The following is a 15,506-nucleotide window of genomic DNA, read 5'->3' as shown; positions in this document are numbered from 1 at the left end:
CTTGTTCTGTCAGAAAATAACTGTTTTAACAGCCCTTTGGTCTATGGAGGCATTATAGATAAAAAGACTGCTGTACAGTCTTTGCCACATATGTTGTTTCTTTTTTTTCCCTGACCTGGTGGTGACACAGTCCTGTTTTGAAAGTGAAGAATGACACAGAGTGTCTTCCACAAAAAAATTGACACTAATAGGGAGGTTATATCTAACTCAGTTTAGGCAAACTGTTCTTGGTTTTTCAGCATATTACCTTGTAGTTTAGGTTTGCTTGAATAGTGTGAATTTGGAAAAGTTCTCCTTTCTTGATAGTCACAATTGGCTTCAAAGCCCATTTTTTTTCACTGATAACTGTACATATACTCAGATCTGGCTTGTGTCTGAATTATTTTTTTGTAGTTTCTCTATCTTGAGAAGAGCATTTTGAGATAGTTACAGTTTTCTGTCTCCCAAGTTAGAGGGTTAATGAACAGGCTGCATGTAGTTCCCCCAGTGGAGTTGCTAGTAAAAATCTTGTGTGAACACTGTGACCATTTGTGCTAGAACGTATGTGGTGTGGCTTGTAGAGCAACACTGAGCAACAGCAGTTATTTTTCCTTTTCACAGGCAGTCTATCACAATTTGAAGCCTGCTTCACTGCAACAGCAGCTACAAAGCATTCACCTGGATCAAGACAAAGCTGAAGCATTTGCTAGTGCATGGGCAGCTGCAGGTCAAGATACGATTGAAAAGTTCAGGCAGAGGGTTTTGACCCCTCAGAAGGTAATGTGTGTAGTTTTTCTTCTGAGAGAGAATAAACTTGCATTAGTTTGTATTAAAGCAAGGAATTTAAACTAAGGTACAAAGTTTGTGGCAAGGCAGGGTACTTCCAGGTACTAGATAAATTTGATCGAGACAGTTGAATTCTGTTATCTTACAAAGATGTTGCATGTTAGCTGAGCTGCTGTAACTGTTGGAACCTGGCTATATATGCACTGTTAGCAACCTATGTACATTTGGAGATGTTTGTGAACAGGCTTTACAACAGGGCCAGGGTACCATGTGCTCACGAGCATTTGTAGTGGTTGAGCTCATCGGGCCGGTGATTCTCTGTACTTGTATCTGAGCTCCTGCCATATTTAATTTTGTAAGCTGGTTGGGTAGTGAATTTTGCGAGATACTTATTATAATTTTGAGGTGTTTTTCTATGATGGCATATAATCTTGCTTCCTATGTGCTTGTTGCCAGTTAAAACTTCCTACATGCTATGGAAGTCTCATTGTATCTTTAGGCATAGATGTCTATGTCTATGAGAAGGTGTAATACCTCATTTTGTTGTTTCATAATAACCCTTCATATACCCTATATATATACATATATACACATAACGTATGTATTCTATATACGTATGTATTCTATATACATATAACCCTGTATATAGAATACAATTGTATATAGAATACCAGTGTCAGCCGGGATCAAATTTTTAGAAAGAATTGTGAAACACTGACTCAATTATTCTTACTTTATTTTTATCTTTATCTTTGCTTTATATCTTGTTGGGATAAGATTCAGTTTGTTACTTAATGATTTGGCGAGTAAAATAAACATAGAAAATAAATTGTATGTATTAAGTATACATAATGCACAGACAGAACTAGAACAACATAATTTGTACCAGCCTGCTTGCACCTAAGTAAATCTAGAATTTCACTTTGATGTAAAATTCACATTTTGAGATGATGTATGTCTATGGAACAGACTAGAGGTACTCTGAATTGCATCACAGTTGATTTTTTTCTAAGTATTTACATTTGAGCCTCTGTAAAACTGGGTAATTTTAGACACAAAATTTATAGGATTCTGATATGCAAAATTATAATAACTCATGAACCTAACAGAGTAAATGACTGATAGTACAAGTATGCAAAAATAATTGAATTGGCAAGATATTTTGGGTTTCTGTTTTTTTTTTTGAAGTAATGTTACCAAGTGTACAAGTCCCAAGTTTAAATGGTCAGTGGTACCGTAGGTATACAGGCAAGTATGACTGTCCATTGAAGGAGGTAAGTAATTGGAAAACCAACTGAAATAATGAAAGATTATAAAGTTAACTTTTCAACATGCAGAGTATATGTGCAGAATGGAAGGCAGTTCTGAAGACAGCCTACAAAGCAGATGTTTTTAAAAACTTTCTTCAGCCGGACTATGCATTAGTACATATTTTACTGCTGGCTCTTCAGCATATGAGAAACTAATAAAAACACCTTTCATCCTCTTTCATTTCCAGCTTGTAACATACATACCCGTGGTCCTTCTGTGACCTGGTTTGGGAATGACATTGCTTGTCTCGAGTTTTGTGAGCCCTGTAACATACAGTGTTTCTGGTGTATGTCAGGGTTTTGGAGGTTCTTTCTAACTTCAGCACCATCTCCTAATGATACGGTGTTTTCCTACTATATTGCATTCCATATAAAGAAGTTTTTAACTGTCATTTTTAATTGAGCTTGCAGGAAAGCAACTGCAAAAATGTCATAGTGCAATTTACTTGCTTTTTTGTGTGAAAGCAGGTTTAAATACAGGTGTGTGCCTCTATATATGCTACACCATCATTTTCCCTCCTGCTTTTTTCCCAAATAACAGGTTGAGTATCAGTTTGAGTGTAATTTGAGTTAGAACTTGAATTTGCTTTCTCAGTTTGTTTTTAAAGTCTCTGAAGTATTAATCCTGTAGACTTGAAGTTCATGAGAGTTTCCTTAAAGATTGAGTTCACAAAATTAATTGCTGAATAAAGAATTTATTCTGCTAGCAAGACATGCAGAAGTAAAAATTTTTTAAAATTGCAGTGTAATGGAAGAACAACTTGTCATCTCCTTATAATCTTCTGAATCTCTTTGTAATATCTTGCAAGTGCAGTAGGTGACTGCATTGTTTCCTTCAATATTCTCTGTGTAACTGCATATCTGCATGCATTTTCTGTATTACCTTTCTGTACCTTGAAAAATAGTGGGCAAAAATACTCTCTTACTTGTGGTACATTGCTGTAGTAGCCAATTTTCTGTAAATGTTCATCACTGTCTCTTCAATTAAAGTTAAAAAAATGTTATAAGCTTGAAAAATACTTACATAAGAGTGGTTGCTTTTTAGATTAGATATACAATTTAGGTATTTATATTGATTTAGAAATTATATTTACTTATTTCTTTGTAAAAGGAGATGGCATTGAATTATTAATAGCCTCTTCAACGTGTGGATATAGGTGTAACATATAAATCAGTTGATTCTATAAATAGGCCCTCTATATCGGTTTTTGTTTACATGGCCATATATGAGTTCCCACTTTACATTGTTCACTTCTCTTCCAGAAGAAATATTATGTACAGAAAAAGAATGACATTTATATTATCACAAGTTCCAGCAACATAATCACAGAACAGTTGAAGCTGGGAGGAACCTCTGGCATATATCTGATCCACCCCCTCTGCCCAAGCAGGGACATCTAAATCCAGTTGCTGAGGACCATGTCTAGACAGCACCTGAACATCTGTGAGGATGCAGATTCCACCACCTTCCTGGGCACCCTGTGTCAGTTCTTGGCCGCCCCCAAAGTACCTAAATGTTTTCCCGTGTTCAGAGAGAGCCTCCCGTGTTTCATTTTGTGCCTGTTGCCTCTTGTCATGTAACTGGGCATCACTGTGAAGAGCCTGGCTCAGTCTTTATAGCTTTGCTTCATGTAAGGAGTTAAAAAACTCTCTTGGCTTCTTCTCATATGTGAGGTCCTCTAATCCCTTCATCATCTTCGTGGCCTTTGCTGTACTCTTTCCAGTATGTCTATGACTCTTATACTGTGGAGCCCAGCACTGATTATCCTACTCCAGGTGGGGCCTCACCATTGTTGAATACAGGGGAAGGACCATTTTCCTCAGCCTGTGGGCAATACTCCTCCTTGTGCAGGCCAGGATGGCTCATGATCAACTTGGTGTCCACCAGGAGCCTCAGGTTCTTTTTCACAAAGTTTCTTTCCAGCTGGACAGCATCCAGCTTGTACTGGTGCTTAGTGTCATTCCTCTCCAGTGCAGGACATTTCACTTCCTCTTGTTGAACTTCATGAGGTTCCTGTCAGAACATTTCTCCAGCCTGTCCAAGTCCCTCTGGATGGCAACACAACCCTTTGGTGTACCAACCACTCCTCTCAGTTTTGAGTCATCTGCAGATTTGCTGAGGGTGCACCTGTCCCATCACCTAGATCACTGATGAAGACGTTGAACAAAACTGGACTCCATATTTGTCCCTAAGGTATGCTCTAGTTACTAGCCTCCACCTAGACTTTGTTTCTCTGTTTACCAGTCATTCAGCCAGTTTTCAGCCCACCTCTCTGTCTGCGCTGTCAGCGTACATCACCAGCTTGGCTATGAGGATCTTACGGGACACAATGCCAATGGCCTCCCTGAAGTCAGGGCAGACCCTGTCTATTACTTTCGTCTTGTCTACCAAACCAGTCTTTTCACTGTAGAATTAAGTTGGTCAAGTGTGACTTCCCCATCATGAATCCATGCTAACTACAGCAAGTGATCTTGTTCTTCACATACCTAGAAATGGTTTCCAGAATTAGTTGTTCCATCATCTTGCCAGAGACTGAGGCTGACAGGCCTTTAGTTCCTGGTGTTCTTCTTTCCTGTCTTAGAGATAAGATTGACATTTGCTTTAGGTAGGAATCTTGAGGATTGATGCATGGTGGGGGTGTTTGGATTTCTTTTGTTTGTTTGTGTGGGTTTCTTCAGACCGATTTATTCATGCTCTGTCCATGATGTTGGATTCATAATGAGGCTTTTTGAATCAGTTGTACTTTGTAGTTTTGTTTGTGATTCAGATTCCAGGAATATAGGTGTTATAGTGGATCAGAAAATTTTTTTTTTTGTGTGCCTGGTCTTTGGAACCTCGGATGAAAGCATAGAGGTGGAATCCTTTAGTTAACATGCTTGCCGGAAACTTATGCCTCATGTCAGGACTTAGAACTTGCCCCCTCGAAAGATCATTGTTTCTCACTTATGAGATATCCTACTTAATGAATGTGGAAGTTTAGTCTGTGTACTTGCCTGATTTCTGATTTTCTACCACTTGAGGGAAAAGTGATATGTATTGATGTTTTTTAAAAACAGTATATCCATTATCTTTTGATTATTAATGCATATCCCCTGTTCCATTGTGAGAAATGCTAAACAAGAATGTGGTCTTTCTTGGTTTTATTTTAAGCTACATTGCGTGTAATTTCTCACTCATTCCATGAAAGTTTCCTGCTTGCCATTCTTCATGTTACCTGTCCTGGACATACTTCTGTTGTATTTTGGGAATAGCTAATGTGAATAGAGTATGAAATAGACTTAGGAGTATTAATACTTTATGTGGTGACTGTTATAAAAGGACTGGGACCATCACGACTTAATGTCATGACAGTAAGATTGCGTGCACTGTCAGCAATACTGTGGATGGCATCAATCTGAGTGGTGCAGTTGGTAAGGTAGAGGGAAGAGATGTCATCCAGAGAGATCTTGACAGGCTTGAGGAGAGGATCCATGTGAACTTCATGAGCTTCATAACGCTTAGTGCAAAGTCCTGCTCCTAAGTGAGAGCTTCCACTGGTGTGAACAAAGACTGGGGTAATGAATGTATTCAAAGCAGCCTTGCAGAAAAAGAACTTGGAGGTGCTGGTGAACGAGAAATTTGGCGTGAGCCAACAATGTGCACTCACAGACCAGAAATCCAACTGTATCCTGGGCTATATAAAAAGAATCACGGCCAGCAGGTTAAGGGAGGTGATTCTCCCCCTCTACTCTGCTCTTCTGAGACCTTAGGTGGAGTATTGCATCCAGCTGAGGGGCCCTCAGCACAGGACAGACTCAGATCTATTGAAATGGGTCCAGAGGAGGACCATTGAAGTGATACAAAGGAACACCTTTGCTGTGAAGACAGACCGACAGAGTAGGGGTTGTTCAGCCCACAGAAGAGAAGGCTCCAGAGAAACATTATTGTAGCCATTCAATATTTAAAGGGGGCTTACAAGAAAAATGGAGCTAGATGTTTCACTGGGGCATGTAGTTGCAGGACAAGTGGCAATGGTTTTAAATGGAAGGTTTCTCGATGTAGACTGGATTTAAGGAAGAAATTCTTGATGAGGATGGTGAGACACTGGGGCAGGTTGCCCAGAGAGGTTGTGGATGGGCTCATCCCTGGAAGTGTTCAAAAGACTGGATGGGGCATTGATCAACATGATCTAGTGATCAACACGTTCTGGCCTGTGGCAGGGAAGTTGGTCTAGGTGATTTTCAAAGGTCCCTTCCAAACCAAACCATTCTATGAGTCTGTGAATACTAGTTGTTGCTTGGGTTTTCTTTTCTCTTTCATGTTCTTTTAAAAGTACATATAGGCTTTTTGTTTATCATTGCATATTTGGTAGGGACTGTTGCTGACCTGTTGAGGTGGTGTGCAGCACTACACACAAATTCAGTATTTAGTTAATGTGTGATTCTTTTGTACTTTTGCTTACCATGTGCTTCTCTGTATGACAGTACCCTGAATTTTCTTTAAAGCAGCTTTAGTGGGTATGTAAAGGGATTGCTTGTGTGGATCCAAGTGCAGAATCAGGGTCATGATTTACATTACTGAGATCTCGATAGTTCTGTTCCAACACATACACAGTGTCCCTGCACACATTCACAAGGTAGAGTTTATGAAATAACTAAGAAAGACCTGTTTGGAATTTTATATTGTGTTTTACTAAAATCTGTGTGGCAAAACAATTCTAAGCCTTTCCTGATGCATGGTACTTAGAGGTTGTCTGGAAGTATTAAAATGCTGACAGTGTGGTGTTTTCTGTGGTGTACACAAGAAGGACTGGGCAGTAATCTTTCATTTCTCTTTCAAGACAATAAAAAATGGCAGACAGTTTTACTTTTTTTTTATTAGGGGTATAGTTTACACATTAAGAAAACATTGCAACCTGTGGAATTGATTAACTTATGGTCAAAACAAGTGGGTAACTGAGTGTCCAGGTTTGTTATTCCATAATAATACTAAAATATTTGACTTCTGCCATTTTTGAGAGTAGGTCAGTGCATCTTTTGGCTTGCAGAAGTGTTCACGTTTGGACTCAAGACCACTAGTTATTATGAGAAATAATTTCTTACAGATAATTTGTCTGTATTGACATGTTATTTCTCTTAAACCAGATTCTCTTCTCACCTGCACAGTACAAGTTGTTACAAAGTAGTATTCTGAGTTCTGAGTCTGTCAGTTCTGTGCAAGAGGTGTAGGTGGTAACGTGCTGGTTGATACCTTCGTTAGGATGACAAGTCAAATTGTGTTTGTTAGAGCAGAAGAAAAAGTGTTTCCTAGAATACTGATTAGGTCAAGTTTTCTGTGGCATATTGAACACTATTTCTATTGTGTGACAAAAACTCTTTGTTTTTGAACATAGGTTTTGAAATTTTTTGTAATATTTTAATCTACTGCTTAGTAGGTAGGGATGATATTGACTTGAGAAATTAATAAAAACTGTGGAGTTAAAATAAAGCTGTACTGTTTAATACTATTACTCACTTAATCTTTTCATTTTTCTTCACCGAATTATTGGCAGTCTTCAGCTACACAGGGCTATTAATTATGTATATTCTGCTGTTGTGTTAATTGGTTCTTTGGTCCTTATTCATATGGCCTTTATTATATTATTTCTGCTGATGATAATACAATCCTAGTCAATTAGAATGATGGTATTTGTATAATTTTTTCCTTTGAACACATTCTTAATTTTGCCTTTGGAGTGATAGGCCAGTGATAATAGTTTGATATCAGTCTGATCCAGTTTTTAAGTCTTTGCTTGGTAGTGTACAAGTTTAGAAAGGAGGGCACACTGATCAGATTAAAATGTATTTTTTCCTCTGCAAAAAAGAGGTAGATTTTTAGTAGGGTTTGCTCTGAATTCTCATGGCAGTTTTTCATCAGTTTTGTTGCTTTTCTCCACTTCCCCTCCCCCATATATTATATTCTCTGTATGTGTTTTGGTACTCTGCTCAAATCTCTGTTTTAAAGGCAGATCAAGCTAAGTGCTTCATAGCTTTCTTGTTTTGGAAAGCTATTCATGGTATCCTTAAAATAGATATAAAGATAAAAGTCCTGTGTTGCCAAGCAAGAAGAGTTTTTTATAGCTTTCAGACAGCATTGCTTAATATAATGATGCGTGGGAATGCAACTAGTGAAGTTATGTACCTAAAATTCTTGACAGAGCTGTCAGTTCTGTATCTTGAGTGCCTATTTGAAGCCATATGGGAAAAACTCTGAAAGTGATTTTCTCAGAAACCGGCCTTCTTGCTAATGGGCTTATATGTAATGTTAATATACTAAGTTCCCTCTGGTAAATGCTGGCACATCTACAGAAATACTCTGAAACACATGGATCCTGTGGTGGTTATGACCCAAAAAAAAAAGGAGTATTGGTGTGTTCAGTGTGTGTATGTCGTGACACAGATTTCTTATCTGATATCAGAAGAATGCAAAAGGAGGAATACAGCTCAAACTATAGGAAAGAATTTTACCATTTCTTGTTAGTATCTGATCAACTAATCATTCTTACAGTGACAAACTGAGGTCACAAACACAGTGTTGTACCTACGGGCATTGTCACAGTGAATGGTGAACCAGTTGCATTATGTGATGCCAATATACTCACAGAGGCAAAGAGACTGCAAATGATGAAATGCAAAGTAAAAACACAGTTTTATACTTAACGAGATTATTTTAATCACCAGCTACAGCACAACTGAGTCTTAGTCTTTCACTCACCCAGCTTCATTAGTAGGAATTTTAATTATTTTCAGTTTTTATGTACTATTTGAGGATTTTTTTATGAGTTGCTTCTTATCCTTGCCCTCTTCTGTCTTCTACCAAGGAAGTGTAAATTATGAAGGTTGGAAAAAGGTACATTTTGAGAATGTTTAGAAAGATTTGTAAGTTTTGTTCTGTTCCTACATGCAAAATAGCATTTTTAAAGGTTGTAAAAGAGTACTGTGCTTATCTTCTGTAACTTCCTATGTAATACAAACCATAATTTGTCCTCAGTATGTAAAAGAGCTTTTGGAACAGGGGTCTCCTTGTGATTTCAAGGCTTGAAATGACAGGTAATTTCTGGGGTCTTTTTTATGGTTACTAAAAATGTCTGCCTTATCTCTAATTAAAAGCTGTCCAGCTTAATCCCCTCCACTGGATCTTGTTACATATTCTGCTAGATAAAAACACCAGTCAGCCATGACTTAATAACCAAGTGGTCATAGACTGGTGTGCATTTTTACTCCAACTCTGTGCCCACAAATTTGCCATAGACAGAGCACAACCGTACATTTACCTTTGCCTTTCACCTTAAGGTGAACCCTTAAATGCTAGGGTTTTTGAAACTGGAATGCTGTTTCTAATGTTTATCATAGAGTCTCTTTCTGTTTGCTTTCAAGCTAGTTGCTTATCAGTAAAAATCAGTTAAAGATGAAAACTTGCAGTAACTGCAGTTACGGGAAAGTCTTTTGAAGCTGTTGAAGCTTAGCACTAGTCTTACTCTACCGATTTCATCTAATATTATTTCTTTTGTTTCCTTCCTTTTGAAGCATATGGGGGTTTTTTTGGTATGCGTCTTTTTTTTTGAATTCCAGTGTTGAAGAGATGTGGGGGTTTGGTTTGAATATCAAACAAAGAAGTCTGAAAATACCACTTCTGTTGGTATACATGCTCAGTAAAGTTTGCTGAAGAGAAAAAGGATTTTATCCTTGAAGACAACAATGGGAAATCGGAAGAAATTAACCTTCAGCTAGTCTTGGATGAAGAATCTAGTTAAACTTATATATTCACCAAATAAGGTAGATTTAGGTTCATAATTTGTGCATATTTTCCTTTTAGAGTTAAATCCCAGTCTCTTCTATTTTTAATATGCTCTTAATATCTTCTCTGAGAGATAAGTGAGGTATTGGCTCTTTGTTTTGCCCCTGTTGCTTCTTCTGGCATTAATTATAAGATGAAATGAAAAGTTTACAGAGTTAAAAGACTTACTGCTCTTCATTTTATTCTTTTTTGCTGCCTTAAGTCACTGATGTTATTAAGGAAGGTTGTGCTGAGGGGTCCAAGAGTTGCACAGCAAACATAATGTGTTTGTTCTCATTAGTGAAGATTTCTTCACATTCAGTGCCTCTATCCCACTTGGTTTAATCACTCAATGTATTGAGTCTTTGACCTAACCTGTTTTCAGTCTCTTGGTCATTACAGTGCCTTCTCTTGAGGCTGAGATACTTTATTTTACAGGACTCTGTAAATTCATTGTCTCTCTGCCTAGCCCAGTTTAACTCTTTACTTGCCTTTATACTACAACTACCTTTATTTCTAGTTATTCTTGTCTAGTGGTGAAAAACGTAGTTCCTCTTTCCTTTTTTTTTTTGTTTTGTTTGCCTGTTTGTTGATGGTCTCACAGTATCTGCAAGATTAAGGCAGAATCTGGTTTGACATTGCATTCTAGTATTGTGTCTAGATAGATAGGATCCATCCAGTGATTCTTACTTTCTTATGCCTGCATGACTGAGAAACATTGCAAAACTATCTTTAAAGTTTAAAAGTCCAGTCTTAAAAATTTAGTGTGAGTCACTGTAGTTGACTATGCCACTTCTGCTTCACTTGGCTGTACATATGTGTTATGACTGACTGTAACTACAGACCTGTAGTTCATAAAAATCTTCAACCTATTGTTCTGGATCTGTTCTACGGATGAGTGGTTGTACTTACAGTTTTGTTGATAGTTACATACCATTTTTATGGGGACCGCTCCAAGTCTTGTGTTTAATTTAAAGATTTGCCCAATACTGTCAGCTGAAGATGCCAGTCATTAATTTTGTATTTCATATGTACAGGTAAAATATGAAATTTACAATTTTTAAACCTGCTGTTAAAGGGTACTTTTCACTGAAACTACAAAATGCCTCAGTAACCCATTTATGAAATGGGGATGCTGAATTGCATTGAAGTTGAATATGTTTGTCCAGTAGAGGGACAGATTTTTAACTACTGTATACTTTATTTTCTATTTTCTATTAAAAAATAGAAATGTTTTTCTACTGCTATTAAAAACATGGTAAAGGGCTGCAGTCAGAAATTTCATGCAACCATGTGAAAATCCAGCTGTTTCACTGCTCACCTATGGAGCAATTGTTACAGCGAGACCTGCTGAAAAGAAGCTGCAGCATCCAGAACTTCAAAGATATTCATGCCTCCTGAGTTCAACTGAAGTCAGTAGCAACAATAGAGAATAGAAATCAATGTGTTTATGCAGTCATCTCCCATACTCACAATGCTCAAGCTTCCCATCAGGAGAAAATTGGTGTTTGATCTGGGGCTTATCTTAAAGGAAACACTCACTTCCTGATTACAGATGGTTTCTGTGATGAAGACTCTACCTGTGGTGATTGGCAAATTGTGCCTGCCAATCACTGCCTTCTCTTAAAAATTTGCCCCTTTTTTTCTGTTTTAATATTTATTTGCTATATTGAGTACACTTTTGGCTTCATCCTCCTGCTGTCTCCTCTGCAGTAATACTCTTTTTCTTGAGTGGGAGAGAGTTTTTGAAGGAGTTCCTAGTCAGGGATGTTTTGTCACCCTTAAATCATTCCTAAATTATTTTCATCATCACAGCAGGCAAAATTGACATTTTAATGTCTAATTTTGATTTTTGATTCTGTAGTGCTGAGTTTGCTGATGAAAAGTGGAACTGGCACCTCCAGCTGTAAATTTTAGAGAGAAGACTTAATGGTTTCCTCTAGTTTTATGCTGGTGTGATTACACAGGTATAAAGTTATGCTAATGCATTGTAGACCAATGGGGGTTTTTTTAATATGTAATACACATTTAGTCCTCTCCCATCATACAAAACTGATAGTTACTACATTAAAACTATACATACATGTTACAGTACTTCCTTTAAGTGAAAATCATTAATTTATTTAACTGTGTCTTAGTATATTTTGTCTAATTAATTATTGAAAGATGAGGAGGTTCTCAAACTTTAAACATGAGTATTTTGATTTTATTTTTCTACAATGAATTGAGGACTATTTTGTCTTCAGTGCAGGAACTAACTATGGCAGTTACTCTTTCAAAAATTAAACTGAATGAAAGGATGGCCATACTCATTTTCCTGTAGGTTATTTGCTTAGAACAACTGAAAAAATGTAAGTGAAAGAACTGCATTAGAAAATTTATTATGTTGTGGATTATTTATTTCCTCAAAGTATGTCGTTGAGTGGAAAACATTCTTTATTGTTTTGTTGTCAGTGTGATACATACTGCTGTAGTAATATGAGAAAAAGATTTCGTGACGATGTCTTTCATATCCCATTATCCCTTCACTGTTCATAACAGTTTCCGTGAGGATAATACAGGTGGCTTAAATTACATAAACAACCCTTTCAGTTTTTCCAGGAGATGTTTTGTTTTTAAAGTTGGACTATACCTCTCAATATAGACAGAAAAATTATTGAAGTTAATGAGTTAATATCTGAGATAAAATGACAAAATTCTGATTCCATTTGTTAAAATAAGATGTAATTTCTCTCTTTCTGTAGTTGTTGTACTTGGGACATTATAGGTACCTTGCTAAGGTACATGTGGACAGAGACATTGAGTTGTTTATTTTTCCCATTACTGCAAGCACCGACATTATGTAGTGCACTTCTTCAGTTTGTCAGGCTTCATTTTTAAGGTACAGTTTTTGCTCACACTGGGGCTATTCAAGGGGAGTTCCTTATTTCTTCAGGTGTCAGAAATCTAGTTCCTCCAGAATGGGCTGAAGGTTGGGTTTTCATCCCCCTTTTATGCACTCTTGCACAGTGTTAGTTACTCATTCCTAACACTAAAATAGTAGAAGTTTAGAGTTTGGAATCTTAAGATGTCAATATTGACTTTTAACTATGAAGTAAGGTAGCCTTTTAAGTAGGGAGCACTCCAGCCTTGATGTAGTAAATCTGAACTTAACCTCCAAGAGTAGTTGCTGTGTGTAAACTGATACATGCTCTTACAGATACACCACATTTAGTAGTAGATGAGGAGAGTGTAACTTTGAAAAATAGTGCCATGCACTTGTGCATTATTTTGGTGCTTTTAATAGGGCTTCAAGCATGTCAGTTTTCTTCTCAGGCTCTGAAAAGCATAATGTGATGTTCAGTAACACTGAAGTCATCACAAATACCAGATCATTTTGAACTAAATGATCTCTCAAAATAAGGATTAAATTATTTGAAAATCAAATGGGTGGATCTATATACCAGTGGAGCATGAAACTAATTTCTGTGCTGCTGTAACTTACCTACTTTATCTGAAATAGTTTGTTGGGCTTCAGCCTAATGGAAGACTGTTTTCTGTGGTACTTGTAAAAAAATGAGTCAGTAAGAAGTTAATGGCATTGTGTTTCCTTTATGCAGTTTTTAAAAACCTCAGAAAAAATAAAGTAAATCTCACTGTTTTAGCATGTCCTCAAATTAATCAGACTGCCTGAGAAGTAACTATAGATGCACTTAAACTACCCTGAACTCAGTCTTTGAGTATGGACGTAAAGTCAGGAAGCCTGGATGTTATTTCTTAGCTATGCAAGTCTACAGAAGCAAACTGTGCCATAGAAGGCTGCTGGCAACCAAGAACAGGTGTGTCCATGTTAATCAAGTCTTTCAGCACCATCAGTACCAGGAGGGGCCTACTCCACAAAAGTAGCTACAAGAAAGCTGGAGAAGAACTTTTTACAAGGGCATGTAGTGATAGAATGAAAAGGTAAGGGCTTTAAACTGAGAAAGGGTAGGTTTAGATTAGATCTTAGGAAGAAATTCTTTATTGTGAGTGTGGCAAGGCACTGCAACAGGTTTCCCAGAGGAACTGTGGATGCCCCATCCCTGGAAGTGTTCGAGGCCAGGCTGGATGTGGCTGTACATAACCTGGTCTAATGGAAGGGGTCCATGTGTGTGGAGGAGAGGGAAGTTGGAACTAGATGATTGTTAAGGTCCCTTTCAACACAAACCATTCTATGATTACAAGCACTCAGTTTTGTACCAAGATTTGAATTTTCAGAAGGAATGATAGGATTTATTTTCATTTGTGGTCATGTTACTGGCTTTTAATTCTGACCGTGGGCCACAAGCTCAGTTTGCTTTAAAATTCTAAGTCATGTTGGAAAGCTTCAGCAGTTTCTTAGCAACTTTGTGGTAATGAAAATCTTTTGCTACCTAAAAAGGCACATGCTGGGGAGTTTTGTTGCTTTAAAAAAAGTTCAAGCAGACAAATGAAGCCATAGCCCATTAACAGTGGAAGAAATACCCAACTAAAATAATACTGTTGTAAAACTGCATTATGCAGCTGATTTTCAAAGATTAACAATTATATGGTAATGTTATCACTTTTATTTACCAATTACCTTTTAGCTGTACTGAAAACATTTGTTGTTGTACTAGTAATAGACTTCAACAAATTGGATATGTTAGTTTGCCTATGCTGTATGTCCTTTTCCATGCAGGGCTTTCATAACCTTTTTTCCTTCATAAGCATGAAACTACACAACACTACTGCCAGTTTAGAATTGCTTCTGCATTCTCTGCCCATCAGGCTTATTAACAAGTTCAGCCCAGAAGTGTGTTTTTCTCACTTCTTAGACTTTAAGATGAAACACTGGTTTTGAGAATTCTTTTTCTTGCTCTTTGCTAACTGCTAATCATAATTTCTCTCTCTGCCTGTAGAAATGCTCAGGGTCATTTGCTTGCCAGAGAGGCTAATGCTGGATATGACAGGATCTTCATAGGCTTTCCTGTAGCCAGTTAATCTATAGTGGATTGTTACGTAGTATTTAACCTATAATGCTGATTAATTGTCAACATGTTCTGAGTCATGTATGTTTTCTGATTATAACATCTTACTCTACTTAGTGAAAGCTAGGTGTTTTGAAAGCAGCAAATCTTGCCAAGAAAATGGAAAGCAAGAACCTGAACAAATTAGCTAGGTCTTCATGACAGTTAAATTTGATCTGTAAAGTAATTGGCTGTTTCATAACTGTCTAAATGCCTGGTGGTTATAAAAACCTCAGTGCTGTTGATTTTATGTGTCCGAGCAGTATTTCTATAATGTAGTTCTTGCAGGTTCATTGCTTTGTTTACTCATTGTTGGTCTTACTTTCTGTGAGTCTATGTTTAAAGCACTTCCTAAGGTACAGACAGGTGCCAAATCATGGATGAGAAACAGTGGTTTGCATGGTATGGCATCCTATTGGCACTGTGGTAAGATGTAAGCTGTGCCACATCAGTGAGTTCTGAGAGCCATTTAGTTTCTGGAAAGGTTTGTTATGACCCTTCTAGAATCAGGTAATTTACATGAAAATTCCAGTTTTCTGCTTAAAATTAAATCAAACTTCCAGTATTCATGGGTGAAGAGACAGACAGGAGGTGTGATCTGAGTTTATCAGCCAAGACTGACTGAAAAAT

The 15,506-nt window shown here is 37.3% G+C and overlaps 1 protein-coding gene across 1 annotated transcript in view; it reads left to right on the top strand.

Annotated features, from left to right (window-relative positions):
* Positions 1–15,506, top strand: part of COMMD10 (COMM domain containing 10) — a 107,062-nt gene that overhangs the window by 1,244 nt on the left and 90,312 nt on the right. The window contains exon 2 of the mRNA XM_017731401.1: positions 601–756. Coding sequence (XP_017586890.1) covers positions 601–756 — 156 coding nt within the window. The remainder of the gene's footprint in view (positions 1–600; positions 757–15,506) is intronic.

Source organism: Corvus brachyrhynchos, unplaced genomic scaffold (assembly GCF_000691975.1).
Source record: "Corvus brachyrhynchos isolate BGI_N302 unplaced genomic scaffold, ASM69197v1 scaffold614, whole genome shotgun sequence".
NCBI classification, from domain to species: Eukaryota; Metazoa; Chordata; class Aves; order Passeriformes; family Corvidae; genus Corvus; species Corvus brachyrhynchos.
Note: the sequence above shows the minus strand (reverse complement) of the source record. Positions and strands in the feature narration are given on the sequence as shown.